At 51.8% G+C, this 20,411-nt stretch overlaps 9 protein-coding genes across 9 annotated transcripts; 3 read left to right on the forward strand and 6 right to left on the reverse strand.

The window, feature by feature from the left end:
* Nucleotides 1-348: 348 nt before the first annotated feature.
* Nucleotides 349-1,739, reverse strand: A1O5_03802 (uncharacterized protein; the record flags this gene model as incomplete). The annotated part of the gene is made up of 3 exons (XM_007744413.1): nt 349-1,365; nt 1,426-1,579; nt 1,651-1,739. 3 exons carry the CDS (start codon nt 1,737-1,739, stop codon nt 349-351), a joined length of 1,260 nt encoding a protein of 419 aa, XP_007742603.1.
* Nucleotides 1,740-2,330: 591 nt separating this feature from the next.
* On the reverse strand, nt 2,331-2,913 carry A1O5_03803 (uncharacterized protein; the record flags this gene model as incomplete). Its single annotated transcript, XM_007744414.1, has 2 exons — nt 2,331-2,726; nt 2,779-2,913. The coding sequence occupies 2 exons, from the start codon at nt 2,911-2,913 to the stop codon at nt 2,331-2,333; spliced, it is 531 nt and encodes a 176-aa protein (XP_007742604.1).
* Nucleotides 2,914-4,397: 1,484 nt separating this feature from the next.
* Nucleotides 4,398-6,631, forward strand: A1O5_03804 (uncharacterized protein; the record flags this gene model as incomplete). Its single annotated transcript, XM_007744415.1, has 2 exons — nt 4,398-4,871; nt 5,018-6,631. 2 exons carry the CDS (start codon nt 4,398-4,400, stop codon nt 6,629-6,631), a joined length of 2,088 nt encoding a protein of 695 aa, XP_007742605.1.
* Nucleotides 6,632-7,284: 653 nt separating this feature from the next.
* A1O5_03805 (uncharacterized protein) lies at nt 7,285-8,577 on the reverse strand (the record flags this gene model as incomplete). The annotated part of the gene is made up of 2 exons (XM_007744416.1): nt 7,285-8,438; nt 8,493-8,577. The coding sequence occupies 2 exons, from the start codon at nt 8,575-8,577 to the stop codon at nt 7,285-7,287; spliced, it is 1,239 nt and encodes a 412-aa protein (XP_007742606.1).
* Nucleotides 8,578-9,374: 797 nt separating this feature from the next.
* On the forward strand, nt 9,375-11,111 carry A1O5_03806 (uncharacterized protein; the record flags this gene model as incomplete). The annotated part of the gene is made up of 1 exon (XM_007744417.1): nt 9,375-11,111. One exon carries the CDS (start codon nt 9,375-9,377, stop codon nt 11,109-11,111), a length of 1,737 nt encoding a protein of 578 aa, XP_007742607.1.
* A 641-nt stretch (nt 11,112-11,752) lies between these two features.
* Nucleotides 11,753-14,302, reverse strand: A1O5_03807 (uncharacterized protein; the record flags this gene model as incomplete). The annotated part of the gene is made up of 1 exon (XM_007744418.1): nt 11,753-14,302. One exon carries the CDS (start codon nt 14,300-14,302, stop codon nt 11,753-11,755), a length of 2,550 nt encoding a protein of 849 aa, XP_007742608.1.
* Nucleotides 14,303-15,273: 971 nt separating this feature from the next.
* A1O5_03808 (alternative oxidase, mitochondrial) lies at nt 15,274-16,415 on the reverse strand (the record flags this gene model as incomplete). Its single annotated transcript, XM_007744419.1, has 3 exons — nt 15,274-15,784; nt 15,843-16,142; nt 16,192-16,415. 3 exons carry the CDS (start codon nt 16,413-16,415, stop codon nt 15,274-15,276), a joined length of 1,035 nt encoding a protein of 344 aa, XP_007742609.1.
* Nucleotides 16,416-17,675: 1,260 nt separating this feature from the next.
* A1O5_03809 (acylphosphatase) lies at nt 17,676-18,096 on the reverse strand (the record flags this gene model as incomplete). Its single annotated transcript, XM_007744420.1, has 3 exons — nt 17,676-17,825; nt 17,907-17,976; nt 18,041-18,096. 3 exons carry the CDS (start codon nt 18,094-18,096, stop codon nt 17,676-17,678), a joined length of 276 nt encoding a protein of 91 aa, XP_007742610.1.
* Nucleotides 18,097-18,872: 776 nt separating this feature from the next.
* On the forward strand, nt 18,873-19,806 carry A1O5_03810 (uncharacterized protein; the record flags this gene model as incomplete). The annotated part of the gene is made up of 2 exons (XM_007744421.1): nt 18,873-19,307; nt 19,336-19,806. Exons 1-2 carry the CDS (start codon nt 19,176-19,178, stop codon nt 19,804-19,806), a joined length of 603 nt encoding a protein of 200 aa, XP_007742611.1. The 5' UTR covers nt 18,873-19,175.
* Between the last annotated feature and the right edge of the window lie 605 nt (nt 19,807-20,411).

Below are 20,411 nucleotides of genomic sequence, written 5' to 3' on the forward strand. Positions count from 1 at the left end.
ATTGTTTGAAAAATGACATTTAAAAAGCATTTCCGGGTCCGAACAATTGATTGACTTGTCAGAATCGCAAAGGTTGGAGTGAGCAGCGAGGAACACAGTACACAGATCCTCTAGTCAGGTTACCAGGTTTGGGGGGTAAACCAATATATTGACGATGTGTACATCTGAGTATGGAGTACACTGTCAGCAGGCCGTGTCTGAAATGAACAAAGCTTAAGGGGTGGTGCCTCGGTGAAACTATACCATATATATCTCAGGTCATCTTGTAGCATAAGCACCTATCGGTATGTACCAGTGATGGCCGCTCGCACAGGTCCTCCATTTTCCCGGTGCTGTAAATATGTGGTCTCATCCGCGATTGAAGAGTCCGTCCCAGAGGTTATCCCAGAAACCCAGATCATACAGGTTCTCGATCTGTGCGATAGAAGAGACACGCTCCCATCGCTCGTCCCGCACCTCTCCGTCCGCATCTCCCTCTCCTTCTCGCTTTCCGGCCTTTCTGGAGACCTTTCTCATCGGCTGCTTCCCATCCCTCGTCCTCACGAGCCACCACTTCGCCCTCACGCCAACCGGCCATTTCACGTCCTTGTCCAAGGGCTCGACGTCCTCGGGCAAGGGTGGATACGTCTCTCTCAATTGAGCCATCTCCGCCCTGAAGACTACCTTGTCCGCAATGTCTTCTTTCCAATCACTCCACTTGGAGCTCTCGTTGGTGGTCATGCCCGCCCAGATGAGATAGATGTGGTAGGCAAGAAACCCCAGCGCCAGAGGGATGCACATCATGGCCAACATCATGACCGCCCCGATGCGCCATTCCATGGCAACGGCCCATGCCCAGGCGTGTGCATACTCGCCCCATGTCATCCGGGTGCTCCACCGCTTGGCCGTAAAACTACCCCTCGTCAGTGCCCGCGGGACCAGGTGTTCCTGCAGTCTTTGGTCGAGCAAGATGTAACCGAGATAAGAGCCATAGAACAGCAGTACGGCTGTGCTGACTAGCAGGAGATTGAACCACAGATAGTTGTTCCTGCCCACACAGTTGTTGACCCAGATGCAGTGGTGGTCTTGTTTTTGGATGCAGGCTTTACATATGGAGCAGTGCTTGGATCGGGCTGGCTTTGCAAATCGACATGTAGAGCAGAAGTAGCCCGGGTGGAAGAGAGCAAAGTCGTAGGGATAGGCCAGCATCGCCGACCGGTGATTGTCAGAAGTGATGTTGGAGGAGGTGGTATTGCAAAGGTACAGAAACGCCAAGGGAGCAATGATCAGGAGTGGCAACACTGCTATTTGATTGATCGAAAGCCGATCCCATGCTGCTGGAATGAACAGAAATTCGCCGACAACTTGCAAGAGGACAAAGAAGATCTAGATGGGTATGTGAGCACATGCCCCATTTCCTCTTCAAGACTCAGTCCTCAGACATACAAGAATAAGAGGATGTTTCTCGTTCATGAGATAATTGCCCGTCCTCGCGAGGCTACGCGTGACACGACGGCCAGTGAGTCGCTCATCGACGCTGATGAAGGCATTTGGGATGTGTCTCCATAGGAGCCGGTGGAGAAAGGCAATAGGTGTCCTCCTGAAAGTAATCAGCCTGTGAGAAGCTGAGGCTGGAAGATCTTCCGCGGCCGGGGGGGGGATGTCACTCACCTAAAGACGGGAAGTCGACCAAAGAGAGCAACGAAGACAACAAATGATATACTTAGCACCACGATCCCTATCGTCCGTATAACACCCATTATTGCATTTAAAAGTCATGTCCACGAGGAGCAGCCAAAAGGAGCAAGAGAGAACGGAGTAACAAGTAGTACATCTGAACGATAAGCGACCGGTGGCTCTCGGTCGGTGCCTGCTCCCCGGCACCGGCCTCGATGTCAGCCTTGGCATTCAAACCACGCCGCTTTAAACTCCACCACTCGTTCAGATAATGGCCGTTGATCGACTCCCTTCGTTAACTACATACATAACCTTCACGTCCGTCCTCATTTCTCTAAGTTTTCTCAACAAGTATTTCTTGGTAAAAACAGGTAAACAAGCACATTCCAGAATTCCATGGACGACCGAATGAAAGCTCTTCAGGGCGTTGGATTGGCCATGCCGTTACCTAACCACAAGACTGATTACTCACTGGTGACCATGCATCACCACCCCTTTCTCCATCCGGCTAGCCGTCCCATGGCCGTTGTGCATGGCAATGTTGTTGCCTTTAGCACTCGACAGGGCAGCACGATGCCGGAACATGTTGATAGTGTATAGGATGAAGGTGACACCAAACAAGATGCTGCATGCAGTTAGGGCACCACCACGTGAGTTCATTGGCGATGGGGTACTCACAAATTGATCACCGAGAGTGCAAGGGCTGTGTATAGAGTCGCGGAGAAAGGATCAGTCACAGTATCGCGCTTGGCAAGGTCGCGCTTGCTGTAGCTGACACAGACGCCATCATAGCAGTAGCTGCTACCGCCAGTGGTACCACCAGTGGTGTCACCGGTGCTGGAATAGTCGTATCCATCGTAGCTTGTGTCATAACTTAACAGCTGAACGTATTTTGCCACCTTGTCGGCGGCGAGGGCAAAGGTGCAGAGCCAAAAGATGAGAACGAAGAGTTCGACAGCGAAGAATGCCCAGTAGTTGTAGAGGTGGGAGTTGGTTGGGCTGTTCGCCACGAACCAGTAAATCAGAAAGATTATGCTCGCGAGGCAAGTGAAGAGACTAAGAGCGCCAGCCTTGCCATGAGTCAGAGGTGTGTTTTGGACTTTTCGAGGGTGAGTATCTTACATCGTAACCCGAGTACAGAGAAAGATGGTAGCATGCAATCCCAAAGACACCAACGGTAAAGACCATCTGTATGATCCGAAGGGGGAAGAAGATTCGCTGCACGGGGACAACAGAGTACCCTTCGTCGGAAGACATAGTGACTTGATTGGGAAAGGAGAAGTTCTGGAAGGATTTCAATGCGAATGCGCTCGCGCCAATTTGGACAGAAATGAATGATGTAATGTGACTTCAACGAGCGGCTTGGGGCTTTTTGTCTAGAAATGATGGGTTGAGGGCTTTAAAACACCTGAGAAGAGTCCGTTGGGTTTGCAGTCTATATATACAGCGCTAGGAGAAGCCTCAAGTCCTGCAAAGTCCTTGAACATACACGAGTGAATCTTTCCCTGGACGGAATGGGAAATTGTCTCACCAAAGGACTGCAGAAATACGAGCTTTGCAAAGCGCGCATCTTGGGATGGCAGGTCAAGAAGACGGCCGACATATTTGGAATGTGTCGTTTCCTGCGCTGAACACGAGGGGATGAAGTGCAAAAGAACCAATAGTATCCAGATATAGAATAGGGGTACCTCCCCGCCAAGACCGCCTTCTGTCTCGAATATGCCAAGGTTCTTGGCAAAGCTTCTGCAGCTATCTTTTTCCACGCATTCCGGGCGCATCTCTCGGGCCTCACCATCCCTCGCGACACACGCTCCATCGAATCCAGATGCTCGCCAAGGGAAACTCTGCCTTGTGTAATTTCCACCAGGCCAACATTCTGGTCAACTTCGAAAACTCCATCCTCACCGGCTGCCACTATATCAACGTCCTACACGGCGAACATCACATCGAGAAATACAGGGATATGCGCCGCCTCCAGTGTGAATCCCCTGACGTCGATGCATCTTACGCGCTACAGATTCGTTTGTGCCACCAAGCATTCACCTAGCGAGATCATAGCCAAGGCTTTTGTAAGGCTGAGGCTCACACGTTTTGACTAAAGTGAACTTGCTGCCAGCACATGGCAAATAAACCCGACGGAAAGAGCTGAACTCACTCCCGGACCTCCATAGCGGAAACTTTATCTCACTTGATGAAATCTGGCCCAGGCGAGACGAAGAGTGTGAGGCTTTGTGAACGGAAAATCCGATTTCTGCAACAATGCCATCCCCTTTTTTTGAACGATGCTTCTGGATTGAGAATCGCTACAAGGTCGCAGAGACAACACGAGAAACAAGACAGCAATACGAACGCCATGCTTAACAATTTACTAGTCTGTGACTGTGTCAGCCACGGAGCTTGCAAATTGAACTTCGTCCCTCGAGTTCTCAGCCGTGAACAAATAGCACCTGATTGATTGTTGGTTGAGACTCTGCTTCTCGTCTCAGTTGAGTCAATTTCATCGCTTCAGCCTCTCTCCTGACTAATGTACTTCATCGCTTTTCTATGTGGAGGTTGCGTCGACGAAAATGGTCTTCTACAGAGCCCGCCAATTGACTTGGAATTGTCGCTCCTTCCAGCCTGATTTGTGACTGATGGCGAGGCAATGGCAATCTCCTTGAACATATAGAGTCGAGCGACCCTCGTGAACTTGGGTAAGGGAAGGCTACCTCGTTCAATGCCCCAACTTCGTTGCATTCGCCATGTTTCCCATTATTCTATCTTTGTCGTTTTACATTCTTTTCACGAGGATATCCGATGCTTACCTTCTCCCGCGAGACTCCACATCAGTCTGCACGAACTTGCGAGTCAATTCAAACAATGGTGATCGAAAAATCGCCCTAGTAATTGACAGCTCCGGCTCTATGGAAGACTCAGATCCTTACCGATATCGCCTCACCGCTGCACAAATGGTCCTTGACTGGCTTATTTCCAAGACCGAGGTAACCAGCACCCAGAAGCAGGACGAGGCTGCTGTCATCAACTTTGACGACGAAGCCTACCTGGACTACCCTCTTGGAGACCCCGGCGCGGCTGCTAGCGCGCTTGCACAAATCGGAGCAGATGGCGGCACCTACATCGCTGGGGGTGTGGAAATGGCCATCACACAACTCACTGCAGCTGGTACTGGCACCACCGCCGGTCGAAGTGGCATCCTAGTCTTTACTGACGGACAGGTATGTTGGTGTCGGTGTTTTATTTCCTTTGTTTGGTTTGCCCCGTTAGCCAATTTTTTTTTTTTTTAAGTGCTTCTTATAAATCATCCCTTACATCGAGGCTTCTGAACGAACTCCTGCGACGACGACGCTGACTATCTCCCTAGGACTCAAGTACCTCAGATCTGGTGGATCAAATTAATCGTGCTACCAGCCTCGGTATTCGGGTGGCATTTGGATTCTTGGCCGACCCTTCTAGTATTCAGGATCCGGAAGTCCTTTCTGCGATTATGGACTCGGGGGGAAGATATTTCACGATACAGAACTACAACGCTTCAAAGAACTTTATCGACGGCATCATCCTCAACGGTCTTGCGAAGAATGACAACCCCGACGGAGATACTACTACATTGTTGGCAGGTCTCGATGCGTCGCACTTCATCTCAGGCTCAGAGACACAAACCATGACTTACAGCGCACGATCCAAGGAGCAGCTTACCTTCAATGTTCAAAGCGTGGATGCCGGCACTGTGTCAGTTCAAATTGTCTCTGGAAGCAAAACCCTTGCGAAAGGCCAATTGAGTGAATATTCCTACTATTCTACTGGATTTTCCGTCATTGCCCCAAGTACCGACACGATCAACGTCAAGGTCACCGCGAACAACGCTAAGAAGAAATCTATCTTTGTCGTTGGTGTCACGTCGAACTTGCCACCAGAGAACTGCACGGTTGGCGTTGGTCCCCCAGCGGACGACAACAACGTACCCCAAATTGTTGAGGGTACTGTCGGCAGTGTGGTCGGACTTCTCATCTTAGGTGGTATCGCCTATCTGATTTACAAATACTGCTACAAGCGTCATGGAAAACGGCGTCACCATTACCATAAAGACCATTCTCCAGACTGGTCGCACGACTCGAAGCACTGCCCGGAACCCGCAGTTCGAGAAACAGCAGCCGCGAACCCGTCTTCCACACCTTGGTTCCACTTCCCCAAGCATCCACCACCTATGAAGCATCATCCACCTCACCGTACGACTACGGATGACCACGACCATGACATGGATGAAGATTCGTGCTCAGAAGCTCCGACCGACGACCATGACGACAACCAATCGCAAATTTCTAATCCTCCATACCACCCGGACAATAAACCCCCTCCGTACCACAATGCTAACCCGCCCTGCCAGCCATCCTATCCCAACCAACCGCAATATCCCAATCAGTCATCTTGTCCTGGTCAGCCGCCAAATCCCAATCAGCCATCGTATCCAAATCAGCCGCCAAATACCAATCAGCCATCGTATCCAAATCAGCCGCCAAATCCCAATCAGCCAACAGATCCAAAGCAGCCACCATCCAATCCTCAGAACCCCGATCAGCCCCCTGATGAGCATGACCTTCACCCTCACCCACCCATGCCGCCCAGGACGTACGGGAACAACCACCACCACCACATCCCGCAAGAGCACCCCTGCTACACCAAGAGATGCCCGATCGCGTCCGCGTCGCACGTGTGCGAGGACCCACGGTATCCCTGCACATGCGTAGATCCAAAGTGCCGGCTAAACCAGCGGAGGCACCGGTGTCGCGACAAAGACATGCCACATACCTGCATGGGGCCGGACTTCGACCCCCGCTGCCCGCTGAACGACAGGGAGTACGCAAAGATCAAGAAGGAAGAACGTGACCGCCTCGTGAGGAAGTATGTCGCGCAGGATTTGGTCAAGAAAGGTGTGGGCATGGTTGCTTCGACGGCCGTCCAGGCTGCCGTGGTGGGCTAGCTCTAACGGGGTTGAGAGCGGATGTGGATCCCCTCCCTGTATGCGTGCCATTTGACCGAGTGGAGCGGATACCTCATTCTTTAACATACCGTGTACTAGGAGAGCATAGCGTAGCATAGGATAGCCTAGGCAGGAGTGGTAGCAGCAGCGGTAGCAGTAGGATGTAGTAATGCTGTATCTTACGAGCACGTCCAATCCTAGTTATAGTTGACAAAAGGGTCATACTTATCACAATATTGACTTCGGGATATTGAGTTGAACGCAGCCGATCAATTCTTTGGTGCCCTTTGGCTTTGGTTTTGTTGAGGCCGAAGCGCTCAATTGACGGATATTGGCTCCAGCAAGGCAGGACTCGGCTGCAGCTGCAGTGGGCGGAACGGTCCTGGGAAGCACAGACAATCGTACTATAGGAGACCATGCGTCCTCAGCATTTCATGCCTCTTTTGCTTTCCTTAGTGGAGAAGCTCGTAATACTCTAAGTAACAAGACGGATTCCACCAACGCCGCGCGCCCGATGCTGTACATTAGAAGCTTGAAAACCAGCCCGGTGGGTATTGGTACATCGAGTAAGTCGTGGCCGTCAGGAAACAAAAAACAATAATTTGGCCGTTTTCCTTCTTACTGAGATGGGGATTTGCTGGGCCTCGAAAAAATCAAGCCGTAGCCTTCCTCTCCTCCTTCTTTTCATTCACCGTCTTCGCCCACTTCTTGCCCATTTCGTAACTGCTAATCATGATCGCACACGCGGGTGCGACTTTCAAACATCGCGCCGCCCATCCCTTGAACAGCCCGCTGATACCTTCCTCGGTGAAAATATGGTGGAGGAAGCGCGGTATCGACAGCTCCTCCGGAATGTGTTTGCCGACCTTCGCGGCCTCCCGTGCTGCTATCACGGATGGGGCGTCGTCTCCAGCATGGTGATAAACTTGCTGACGGGTCTTGCCGACGTCGAAGGGCGTGGTGACGAAAGCAGCAACAGCGCCGGAACCTGCGCCAGCTAGGAAACTGTCGATGAAGGTGGTTGTGTGGTCTTCGTGGGCTTGAGCCGTGCGTCCGCTCGTCAAGGAGCTGCCAGACTGGAGATGTTGCCCTTTAGCCAATTGCCGAGCATCAGTCAGTTTGTTTCGGATCGCTTCATATCCCCACCAGTAGATGCCGGAAAAGGGCACATCTCGCCACATGGTCAGAGTCAACCCGCGCCAGAGGGATGTGTATCCCTGAGTCTGGGTCATGCGATGCAGGCCAAGTAAAGTTTCCTTGAATACACCGGTGTCAATGCCAGAGACCGCTTGCATTCGAGTTCGGAACATCTCGATAGGCGAAACTGCAATCGCAGCTGCTATCCGTGCGAAGGAACCAGCAACCAGAGGGGCGTATGTGTCGGACGAGATCTTTCTGATCGGACTGCTATGATGATATCGGAGCCAGTCGTAGCCTGTAAAATATATGACGTTTGCGGGGATTGCCATCAACAAGGTGGGAGAAAGGCCTCGCCATAGCGTTGTGTAGCCTTCGTTCCTGGCAATCTTCTTCAGGCCGTCGAGGGTGGAGGTGAAAGTTCTCCGCTGGGTTTCTTCCACGGCACATTCAGCTGTGAGTGCTGATGATCCCTGTGTGGAGCCATTTCCTGCGAGGCAGAACTGACCATTGTTTCCAACAAAAAACACTTCTCGACAACATGAGTTGACGCCTAGATCAGGTGGAAGGTGTTTGAAGTTGGTAGAGTAAGCGGGGAACCGGGAGAGATTCGAGGGCGGAGGAGCTTGCTGGGATTGTAACCGCACACGCACAACATCGAGCGGCGTCACTTTGCAGAAGTCAGTACGGGAAGGCGATGTGTCGGAGTGAGATCATGACGTACCGAGCAGTGAAGTCAAGATACTGCCCCAGGTGGCGGAGATCATGCGCTGAGTGGTGGTTATCTCGACGTTGTTGGAGCCTGACATGTTGGCAGTATTCTGTTGCGAGAGCGGTACTCTGTCATGCCGTTGTCCCTCTGTTTGTAATTGCTGTTGGGCATCGTGACCAAGCGCGGGTTGCGAGAGGGGATGCTCGTCAAGCGACTGCGCAGGTTCCGCGGTGAATGAGTAGGACATTCAAGCCTGGGAAACCTGGGAAAGCGACGACCGATCCAGAGTACTGGGTAGAGGATTTTGCCTACAGGATCAACCTCAATGTCGGAGCATCTGTTCAACGAGAAGATATAAGGGCAAAGGGCAAAGGGCGAAGGGCGGAGGGCGGGAGGGAGGCAATTATGACCCAGAGTGCGTACTGGGTACTTGGTAGATGAGAAATTGAGCTGCAGCCAAAAAGTTTCGTCAGAGGAACCCAGCAGACAATGCGAGAAATGCTCGGCCGTTATCGGGCGGTTCAAAAGACGAGTCTAAACGGGTAAGCGAGCCGACCAGTCAGTCTCGCTAGTGTCGGCGATAGCACGGCCATTAGATAAGCATCCTTGGCATCCCTGCTATGTATGTATGTACATGTCGAGGATATGTCGACATCATCGGTCTCTCCCTGACTCGCTCGTCATTCACCTCCCGAGTGCATCACGGCTCGTATATCTCGAACAGACATCGACGACATCGACGACATCTCTTCCCGATCATAGCCTCGTGTCTGGCTATTGGCCTAGAGGGCGTATCGCTTGAGGGAACCCATGTTCCTTGGTGAGACCATTGAATAGCCGGGTACTCGATCTCCACTAGTCCCTCTCAGCACCTGCATACGTGAAGGTGGTACAATGGCCGAACCAACGTCAGAACTGGAACAATTTCGCCAACGGTGGAAAGAAGAAGTCAGCGCCCGCACCAGGAAGCCAGAAAAGAAATCTGCTCCGTTGTCTCAGCACAGACAGCGAAGGACCAGCGATGGCCGACCCGACAGACCCGTCAACAAGCCCCCGACTCGCCACCCCGCAGCAGACATCAAACAAGATGATTCCGACCACTACAGCGATGCAGATCAGGCGGGCGGTAGCAGCTCGACCGCCATCCAACAGCGTTTGGAAGGACTGATGGTTCGTAATGTGGACGACGACGACTTCACCGCGAGTGCCTCGTCCAAGAAAGAACCCACAGGCGCGTTGGAACATTTCGAGCGTGCTGTCGAAAAGGAGAGTCAGGGAAATCTGGGCGACAGCCTCTCTCACTACCGCAAAGCATACAAGCTCGATGCTAAGGTTGATCAGTCATACAAGAACAAGCACTTTCCTCAGCCAAAGTCAAAGCCGTCCAACCCAAACCCTTCCAACGCCCCTGTCACGGTCCCTTCAACCGCCCACCACTCCCTCAAAGAACCTGCCGCGGAGAAGCTGACATTTTCTCAACTGATTGACTCCTTTGCTCACTCTCAAATTCAAGGCGCCCCGCCCATGATTGAAGGCGACCGTCCTCCGCCGTGCGGGATCAAGAAACTCCCCGCAGAAGTGCTGTTGGAGTTGCTACAACACATAGCCATCCGCGATCCGGCTATTTATGTTCGACTGTCTTTGGTTTGCAAGAAGCTGGCATATCACGTCATGACCGACAATGCCGTTTGGAAACGTGTGGCTCTGGGTCCTGAGTTTGGCCTCACTAGTCAACGGTACGACTTCAACACCGACTTGCAAGGCCGTGAAATCATTTTCCGCGCCCTGGATGAAGATCTTGTAGATGAGGACTCGTCGTCCCATTTACTCGTGACGGAACTTCCATTCCCAAAAGACACCATCTGGCAGGACATCTTCCACAACTATCCGCGCATCCGCTTCACCGGGGTGTACATCTCCACGGTGAACTATACTCGACCGGGTGGTGCCTCTGTCTCGGCAAGTACTTGGATTAACCCCGTCCACATCGTCACATACTACAGGTATCTGCGTTTCTTCCGCGACGGAACCTGCATATCTCTTCTCACCACCAACGAGCCCATTGAGGTGGTTCACCACCTGACGCCGGAGAACCTCAACTTCGTCCGTTCGGGAAGAAAAGAAGCAGCACACCCTTTGAACTTCACCTCTTCGGCACCCGCGCTGCTCAAAGAATCCGGCCCCTCCGCTGCCACACCGGGCGGCAGCGGAGCTGGCACCAACACCAACACAGCCGCACCTCCCCCGTCTGCCCGAGACGTCATGAAACACGCACTCCGAGGCCGCTGGCGCCTCTGTCACCCGAGCCTTGACTCCCCAGCCACCGCCGAATCTACCAAGCCCAGTCACAGTCAAGCCGCAAGCCAGTCGGCTAGCCCTACGCCCACCATGTCCCCAGGGGACCTGCACATCGAAACCGAGGGCGCCGGTCCACGGTACATGTACACGATGCACCTGTCCCTGCGATCCGCGGGCTCGGCCCGCTCGCGGCACACGACCAAGAACAACAAGCTGGTGTGGAAGGGATTTTGGAGCTACAACGTGCTCACCAACGACTGGGCCGAGTTCCATCTCAGGAATGACAAGCCCTTTTACTTCTCGCGCGTCAAGGGCTACGGACTTGGGCATTAAAGGACCCGAACTGATGCAGCATCATATATTTATATATAACATCCGCGGATCAACATGAAGACGGGAGCACACAGCGTGAACGAGAGGGGGGTGGTACACATGGATTATATCGAGTGTTCTAGAGCCCCTTGTATGCTTGCTTTCGCGGGCGAGGGACGTGGGACACTGTATGTAGAGGAATCTCAAGAATGGTAGACGGCAAGACCCCATTCATTCGCGCCATTACACGCGACATGCTTGTAACCGTACCGAGTACCATACTTCAAATCGCCTGCAGATCCCACGTCGATGGCTGTCCATACGTCTAAACAGCGGCGCCGCTTTCGATCCAGAAATGATCCCCAAAACTCGCTCTCGCTCTCTCTGGTTGGATGGGGGGAAAACGGAAAAATTCTCTGGCATGGATGGCTATGTATGTAGCATTCTGCGCTATGACACCCGGACAAATTTGAATGCCCAAGTCTCTGTTAGGAAAATCTTGTTTGGGGGGGGAAAGTACACACGCTTGGAACGCTGACAAAACACAAGAAACTACTAGGTAACGGGCACTGGTGTGTGCGCTCGCCTCTCTCAATATATGCCAAAGAAACGATCGTGGAAGCAGCTTCTTCCCAGACCGGCTGTACGAGGCTGTCATCTCCTTAAGAAATCCGCGATCCCAATGAACTTTGCCTGCCACTTCCAACAGGCACAGGCAACAACGACATCCGTTTGGCCTTCCCACTCATCGCCAGCACGCTGCTGGGCCTGGTAATCGTGCGTTTTGACAAAGGACTCGAACTCGGTTCCGTCGTCTGGTCCTCCTCGTTCTCACTAACCCTATCATTCTCATCCAAACGATCTTCATTCTTCCCAGGACTACCTTCGAGCCTATTATCCAGTCGAGGATTGTGAGACGTTGCTCGCAATGGAACCTGTGAGGAACCATAACTCCTGCTCAGGGCGGAAGGCGGACGCGGGATTGATCCTCCACTCATTGTAGGCTTACTTTGGTTGTTGACTACAACTGAAGACGGCGATCGAATCGTTCCCGGCGCCGGGGCACTCGAATTTCTGGTCTTGTGGTATGGAACCGGATCCAACAAACTGCTAGTTCTCGCTGGCAAAGGATCAGCGACACGTTCAGCAAAGGATCTGAATTGCTGACTGTCTCTCTTTGCAAGTGTCGGTAGCATCGACGAAGGTGATGCGGATGCTTCGCGACTAAGGGGGCTCCGCAGTGGCAAGGCAGTGTTGGAGGAAATGGATCGGGGAGTATATCTCCTTGCTGTCATTGGCGTGGTAGTTGAAGAAGATCGATACGATGGTGCTATGGTGCTGTCGTAAGACTTCACAACCGCTGACCATCTGGGTTTATTCGAAAGGGGTGTCGGCTCTGGCCGAGGTGCAGGCACCACAGGAGGAGTATAGACACCTTGACGATAGACAGATGGAGGACCTGGCAAAGGTGAGGTTCCTCGACGAATTGCACCACTGCTCGAATGTGACATTGGTGTGGTGGGACGTCGCGTTTGGGGCAACATCGACATTCGCTTGTTGCCCGAAGCAGGGGGAGGTGGCCTGCTTGTGGACGGGGTGCGTTGTTTTGTGTATCCATTCAGACCGTATTTGGACGCAGGCTTTTCGTGTCTTTGTGGAGGAAGGTCGACTGATGAGGGGGGAGAACTGCCTGGGGTACCTGCAAAAGTAGTGCTGGTAAACGAGCGATCTGCAGAAACGATGCTCGAGATCGATTCTCGCAATTTCGAGTTCTGCCGCGAGGTGACGGGCTCAAGGAGGCTCTCAAGGTCGTCCATGGTGTCGGTCAGATCTCGCATTCGAGATGATAAATCCTTGTGTAAACGGAGGATTTCTCCATTTACCGTCAAGCGGTCCTTGAGACCTTTTTGTATAATTCCAAGCACCCGTTGAATAGCTGGGCTGTAATGGAGCTTTTTTGCCTCGAAACTTTCGATCCTCTTGGCCAAAGCGGATGGATTTGTGGCCTGAAAATTTTCGTGGATAGCTTCCTGGACCTTCAGGATACTTCTTTCAACAGAGTCGCACATTTTCTGAGCTTGTCGGCCAGCATTGCGGAAGACAATCACCCATCGATCTTCGCTGAGTTCTCGTCGAAGGGTTTCTGCCTCCTTTGACAACTCGGTCCAATTTCTTTCTAACCGCGCCCGCTTGTCATCAAGCTCTCCGCACGCAATGGGAAAGATCTTTTCTGCTCGAGACTGGAACATCGACAGCCTCATAGGCAGGAAATCCAATGAAGCTCTGAGGGGCTGCATCCGAGCGAAGAGAGCCAGCAAGTTCGAGTCGTCCTGTGGGTTTTCAATAATGGGAGATCCGAGGGGAGAGGATTCGAAAGAAGGGATGCTGAACCGCGAATTTGGAGTGGTCCTTTTCTGAGAGGGCTCATCGATGAAGCTCTCAAGTTCGTTCAGGTCGATGTTTTGACTTGAATCGACCTGGGTCTGTGTTTGATAGGCAGTGTGTCTCTTCTCTTCCATTTCGAAAACCATCGCGCTGAGGGCGTCCATCTCTGCGCCCACGTCTCCGAGTACTTTTGCCCACAACTCCTCCCATTCCATGGCCAACTCCACTTGTTCATGAACATTTTTCAAGTCTTTCCGAACGTCGTCCCAGCCACCCAGAGTCGACTCCATCTGTTCAACCACGGCCTGTAGATCTTCGGGATTTGCGTCGCCAATATCGGGGCGCGATTGCAGCTCCTCGATCGACAGAACGTACATGTTGATCAAAGACTCAAACTTGTTAATAGTTTTGTCTGTCTCATCCAATCCTAGTCTTCCAGCCGCTGCAGCCCATTCCACGTCGTCTTCGGCATCGAGATTTTCCAAAACTTTCAAGGCTTTCTTGATCCATGATTGTATTTGCTCGGCAGCGGTAGAGATGGCTTTTATGGCCTTACGGGCGCTCGGAAGGGAGCTGACGGTGGCAGCAAGCGACTCTGCTTGGGGAATGTTAATCGAGGTCAGGCTCGCGATCTGACTGCTGAAGGAGGCCCTTGAAAAGGAGAAGACGGAGTTGCTTCGGGAGAGGTTGTCAGGAATCACGAAGGAACCAGCATCACTGCTGGGTTCGGAGGACGCAGAGTTCGCCTGGTGCTGAGACGAGACATCGTTTGATGAAGAGGGGACGAGGAGTTGATGTAGGTCGACATCGCTTGGGGTTTCCACCATGGACGGGCGGCGGAGAGCAGAGGTCATAACAAACAGCGAGCGCTGACTTTCCAGCCCGATCGGTTGCTCCAGGTTTAAGGCCAGGTGACCCAGACACAGGGTGCAGCTGCAGTCGCAGTGTTGTTCATATGCGTAAGAATCGCTGAGGACGCACAACCGGGAGCTCGGCGTGTTCAGGGTTCGACCGGATGAAGGGTATGGCAAAGAGAATGGTGTGCAAAAATGTTGTGCAAGGGTGGTTCGGGCACAGTTGGTACACCGGTGAGGTTGGGTGGCAGTGTGTTTCGAGTGTGAAGGGCGACGGTGAGTCGGTGGTCGATGGACGAGGTTGGACTGTAGCGAGTTTGTTGGCGTTGGCAGTGCACGCTCTGGCACGCCCTGCACGCCCCGGGGATTTGTTTGGGTAAGATTACACCAACAAGTGCAGGCGACGAACCAGGGTTAGGGAACACTGTCCAGCGCAGCAAACCGCAGTCCCTCCCACGGCGCGCTTGCGGAGCTTAAAAACTGGGCTGCCGGGCGTGAAGGGCCACTAGGATCGACTTCACCAAGCTGGCTTTGGCTTGTGCCTGAGAAATGCACTCTGACATCAATCCTTCGTCCGGCCCAGGAACTCTATCGGGTGCATAGGTATAAACAACCACACGGCAGACTTGGACCCGGGAACACAAGATAATGATGAGTTTTGTTTTTGGATTGGGGAATGCTGTCTTTTAATATCCCGCGAGGACGCACAGTGTGGCCTGAAAACGCGGTCCACCCGATATCTATCAATGTTGGCAAACCAGCCGAATTCTAGACTGACCTGCATCCAAGTCTCAGTCAAACCGTGGGAATCAACTGCCCTCCAAGAAGAGCACACGCGACGCCGGACCAAAAGATGCCGCTAAGAAACGCCTCAAACTTCCGCGCCCGGTTTAACCCATAGCATTTGGTCCCATTGCCCGCCAGTGATGATACAAAGCGCCCCTTCAAATTATTTCTTCTCGCTCCCAGCCTTTCGACTTGATGTGCTCAATGCCTCTGCCGGGGTGCGGCTTAGATGGGTCTTTGTACTCGGAGGCGAAGGGATTGGGGTCTTCAGCCTGGTTGAGGTTACCCAAAGTGTGATGAATCTCTCGGTGCTTTGCCTCGTCTGCTCGGACATAGTAGAGAAGATCTCTCATGGACCTCTTGCCTTCTGGCATGTTCCAGTACTTGACGGCAATCTCCGGTGCTTCGAGTTTCTCCCAACCCGGCAATTTTCCACTCTCGAGGTCTTCAATGGCATAAGTATATGTCTTGGTAGCCTCCTCTTCCAGGTAACCGACGAAGCGGTGGCAGGTCTTCGGGGATAGCAGGTACGCGACGAAGAAGCCGTTGCAAAACACTCCCTGGGCACCAAGGATCATCAATTTCATGAACAGTCCCGGTTCGGCCATTTTCAGGAACGTCAGCAGGTGCATCCGCTCGTTGTAGGCATCTTCAAGCATTGTTTCAATCCTAAGCACATCTGTGTCAGCATTAACCGCCGCGATGATCAGGCTGTATTGAAACGTACCACCCATTGTCTCTCTTCATCGCCCGTAGACTCCGCAAGTGACGGAGCATGCCAGCCACCATTCCCGGCACACCAGCCACCGTTTCGAGGAAGATGAATCGGACTAGCCATTTCCTCTCGCTCATTATGTAAGGCTTGTTGGGATCATGGCGGTAGCCCGTGACGAGATCAGTCGCCCAGCGCAAAAAGCGCACTGAATTGTATGCAACCCAATCCGAAGCACTTCGCACGTCTCTATGAGCGATCTCAATGTGCTTGAGCTGTTCCTCTGTTGCGGTCGGATGGGGCCATGGTGGAGGACTGCCGATAGTCAGTAAGATCGTCGTGGAATAGAGCCTCGCTGGCGTACGTCATTTTGATGTGAGGAAGATTCTTGGCCGGTGGGAAGAACTCGAGTTGTGCCTTGTGGGACGCAGAGAAGTTCCGTCTCGACTGCGCATCGAATGGTCTAATAGCTGCATAGCTGCACCTCAGACCGGCAGCGGTGGTAGTCGAAGAAAACAGTCCTTTCCTAGCTGCACTCGACAAACTCGCCGTAACGGTTGGCGTGAAAAGGGCTTTCGAGGAGGCCATTGAGGGAAGAGGAATCTGTGTGTGAACGATAGCGGACAATCGTAAAGGTAAGCAAAAGGGATCCGATCAAGTCTCCGGCGGTCTTGAAAAGTTTGGTCAGCACGGTGAGAGACAGAGAGCGCCTGGCACGCAATGGCAATACACGGTTATCATTTTATAGTCTTGTATCAGGACCCGAACAGATACAGGCATCATCGGAGTCAAGCATGGAGCGAGGAGAAGGCGTGTGAAAGCGCTGGTTGTCATGCGCCACTTGCGCCAATTTCGGAGCACGCTTCAGGCACCCCAGGCATTCAAAGATGCAGTGTTACGCATGCACACTGAGCATGTTACAAAAAGAAATGGAACGAGTGGAGGAACAACGCGGTTCGAATTCGTGTCTGGGCCACCAGGCGAGCACCAGGCTGTGGGTAGTAGCTGAAATTTCGATGGCTGTTTGCCACCTTTTTTGGTTAGACTACTCGGGACACGACCCGTGTGCAGGGCTTGCTCCAGCTAACCTTGAAGCCACCAGGTCTTTCTAAGTTGCTGACTCACAAAGTTTCCAACTTCCCTTCCTCTGGCGGCTTGCACAATACCCCATCGTCAAGGGCATTTGTACTTTATGCATTTCGAGCTTTACCTCGTCGGGCAAGAGATACTTTCCCAATCTAGAGACACCGATGTATGTTATGCAGTGACTTGCACGGGGCATCCTCGAGCTCAAGGTGAGGGTGGATGAGTAACAGTAGCCGCCGCAAAAACACCAGTTTGCCATTGTGGCCATCAATTCCGAGAGATCTGGATTGTCGGCGACTACAACAAAAGATCTACAGTACACCTGACTTGGAGAAGGACGGCGAAGATCGGGACGCTGGAAGACTGCGACCACAAGGCTGGAGAGTCATGACATGGCCTTGCATGGCCCTTGCTTGCAGCTCACAGTGTAGGATATCGGGAGAAACCGGCATCTCTCTATTGACACGCTCGAGGCTCTCCTTTCCCAAGTTTAACAATTCTCCGCTATGAGGCATCTTTGACCGATTTGGTGGCACAGCATTGTGTGCTTATTTGCTCAAGTTTCTATTTTGATATCCCGTGCCGGCGTCCTCGCTTGGGAGATCCGGATATGCAATGTGATGTGAGAGCCAAGGGCAGAAGGGACCATCCGCGGAGCTCCTCTATATTGATAGGTACTAATCCCTTTTAGTTCAGGCTTGAGTTGCTGCGGCGTTTGTTGTGGCACATGCTGGAGGCGAGCAGACTTTTTCTTTCGGTCCTTCATACTGAGACGTCAAACGATTCCTCTCCATCCTTGACATCGATGTCCTTAATCTCGAGTTTCACCACATGGGCTGCTCTAGGTCCCGCCTTCAAATCCGCCTTCAGTTTCTTTAGTGCTTCCTCATCACCTTGCGCTTCTCCGGCTACCTACATGTGGAGAGGATGTGTCAGCGGGTTGTCTGATGCGACTTGGTTACATTATCCATCAATGCACGGGGGAGGTTTAACCTTTCCATCTGAAGTATTAAAAACAAAGCCCGTAACCCCATAGCTCGTAGCTCTTCTCTGGGTGAAGTCACTGTGTGGAGTTAGATGGTTGGTATAGAGGAGAACTGTGTCAACTCTATCACACAAACACTTACCGAAAGGCCACCCCCTGAACTTTGCCGTGGACCTTGAATGCAATTCGTTTGGCCATGATGGAAGGCTGGTGGGGATTGAGAGAGTTATTTGGCTCCAAGTCAATCAGGACGTCGTTCGTTGCGTCTCGACAGGCTTATATGTCTTGAAATGATGAATGCCATGGCCCATGAGGTTGGTATGCTCATAGATGCGGGGCAGGGGCGAGGTGTGAGTGACGCCTCTGACGACAGCAACAATACATTAGGCATTTGCTAGTTGGCAAGGCAGTCGCATCTAATTCTTGACGCCCTAGCAGTGAAAAAAAAATTCAAAGGCTTTTGTTCGCACTTTGCGGGAGTTCTGAGGTCCTACACAAGAACGGGAACTGCTGTGCTGCCTTAGAATGGATGACCTTTCCCAGAGGTCTCCCACGTTTGCGGGGAGAAACTCTGAGAACAGACGGAAAAGCGCTGAAGCCGCGGTTCTTTTTAGTGAGATTTTCCAGCTTGCGCTATTTGAAAGAATATCGAACGACCTCAACAGTTCAGACTCTTTAAAGGATGACCCACGGCTACTTGGTACACAGCAGCCAATTTCGAGATTAAATTGCCTAGCTATTCGCTTTCGAGAATAATTCCAGAAAGAGGGATTATAATCTCGATCCAGACCTAAGAAAAGAAGAAGATATCGCTGGTGCGGCATTGAAGGATGCTCACACACGACTTCTGCAAGTGGAATCTAAGCTTATCAGTAGGGCTATGACCCTAAAAATTCCAGTTGGACTCACTAACTGTACATTGAACAAGGAGGTTACCCAAAGTCAAACAGGGTGAATCGAGAAGCTTACCACCCTACACTTACAACGAATTACAGTCCAATAATGAGATATGGATCCTTCCTCTCTTGCCTAGAAACTGCAAAGAGGAACTCCGATGCACAATCTCGCATATTCCACCTGAAATCCCTCGTAACGGGTACACTGCGCTTTCATACGCATGGGGTGAAGGAGAAAGGGATCATACCATTATTTGTGATGATGCTGGATATGCATCGATCACGAAAAGTCTTTGGAATGCTCTGAGTTGGATTCGCAATTGTGATGAAGGACAAAACCTCTGGGTAGACGGTAATAAGCCGGAGAAGGCATCTCAGATCATGATGATGGGGCGAATTTTCAGCGGTGCGGAAAAGGTTCTAATCTGGCTCGGTGACGAACAAGAACAAATATGTCTGGCATTCGAACTTCTCGAAGACATTGCTTGTGAGATGCTCAGATTAAATACCCAAGTGAATGTGTCGAAGCACCAAAAAAGAGAAGATGTGGCAGGTTCTCCAACGTGGCTTTACGACACCGGATCATCCAGAATGGGTTGCACTCCGCCACCTGCTGGGTTCTTCATGGTTTTCACGATTATGGGTCTTTCGGGAGGTGATGTTAGCCCGCAGAGCAACCCTTCGATGCGGATTTTACACCATGGATTGGCGGAAGCTTCACCTTTTAATGAACTCTGTGATCAACCACTCAGATGTGAGGAGACTGATTGCTGGCCAGGAACCCCATTCATGGAAACCGGGAGAGACAAAGATTCCGGCCCTTTGGTTCGGACATCCTCTTAGTGATCGCAATTTACTATCGTTAATGAAAGTGTGTCAGGAGAGCCAGGCAACAGAACCAAACGACAAAATATATGGGCTAGTAGGCCTTACAGACGACGTGGATACCAATCAGCTCCCTAGAGACTATGGCCTTCATTTTGGTGAAGCCTATGCATCAGTAACTCGTTGATTTATTCAACGCCACGGATGTACAGAGCTTCCATCATGGGTGTCCGACTATCCGACTATCGCTTTAACGACATAGAATATTTCGACCAAGCTGATATTCCTAAGCATGGTCTTGAAAGACTCTATAACGTCACTGGCAGCTCCTCTGTCCAGATCCTTGAGGAAGATAATCTTCAGCTTTGCTTACAGGGTCTACTGGTTGGAAGTATTGCTCAATTGTCAGAATCAGCAGGAAGGTTTCATAATATGAACGATCCTGACAAGAATTTGATCTTCCCGCGAGGGGCATGGTCTCAAATAGCTCAAAGGTGGGCATAGGGCGACAAATACACGCCTACTATGGAACCAATCCAGCTCGCCTCCTACGCATTTGCATTGGTGACAACTTTCCATCGGAGAGTGCAGGCAAGCGTCGCGCGAGATTGCAAGGAACGAATTTGGTTGCCAGGCCTGCTGAAGGCCAACGTACTCGCCATTTACGAGTCGCCCAAAAATTCCCAAGGGATGACAGGGACAGAGTGTTCATAACGCTGCGAACGAGAGATCAAAAGCTTCTCGTCCCCGATAATGGTTATATAGGTATGGTTGGCGAAAGCTGCCTAGTGA

Source organism: Cladophialophora psammophila, assembly GCF_000585535.1.
Source record: "Cladophialophora psammophila CBS 110553 chromosome Unknown aczJe-supercont1.5, whole genome shotgun sequence".
NCBI lineage: Eukaryota > Fungi > Ascomycota > Eurotiomycetes > Chaetothyriales > Herpotrichiellaceae > Cladophialophora > Cladophialophora psammophila.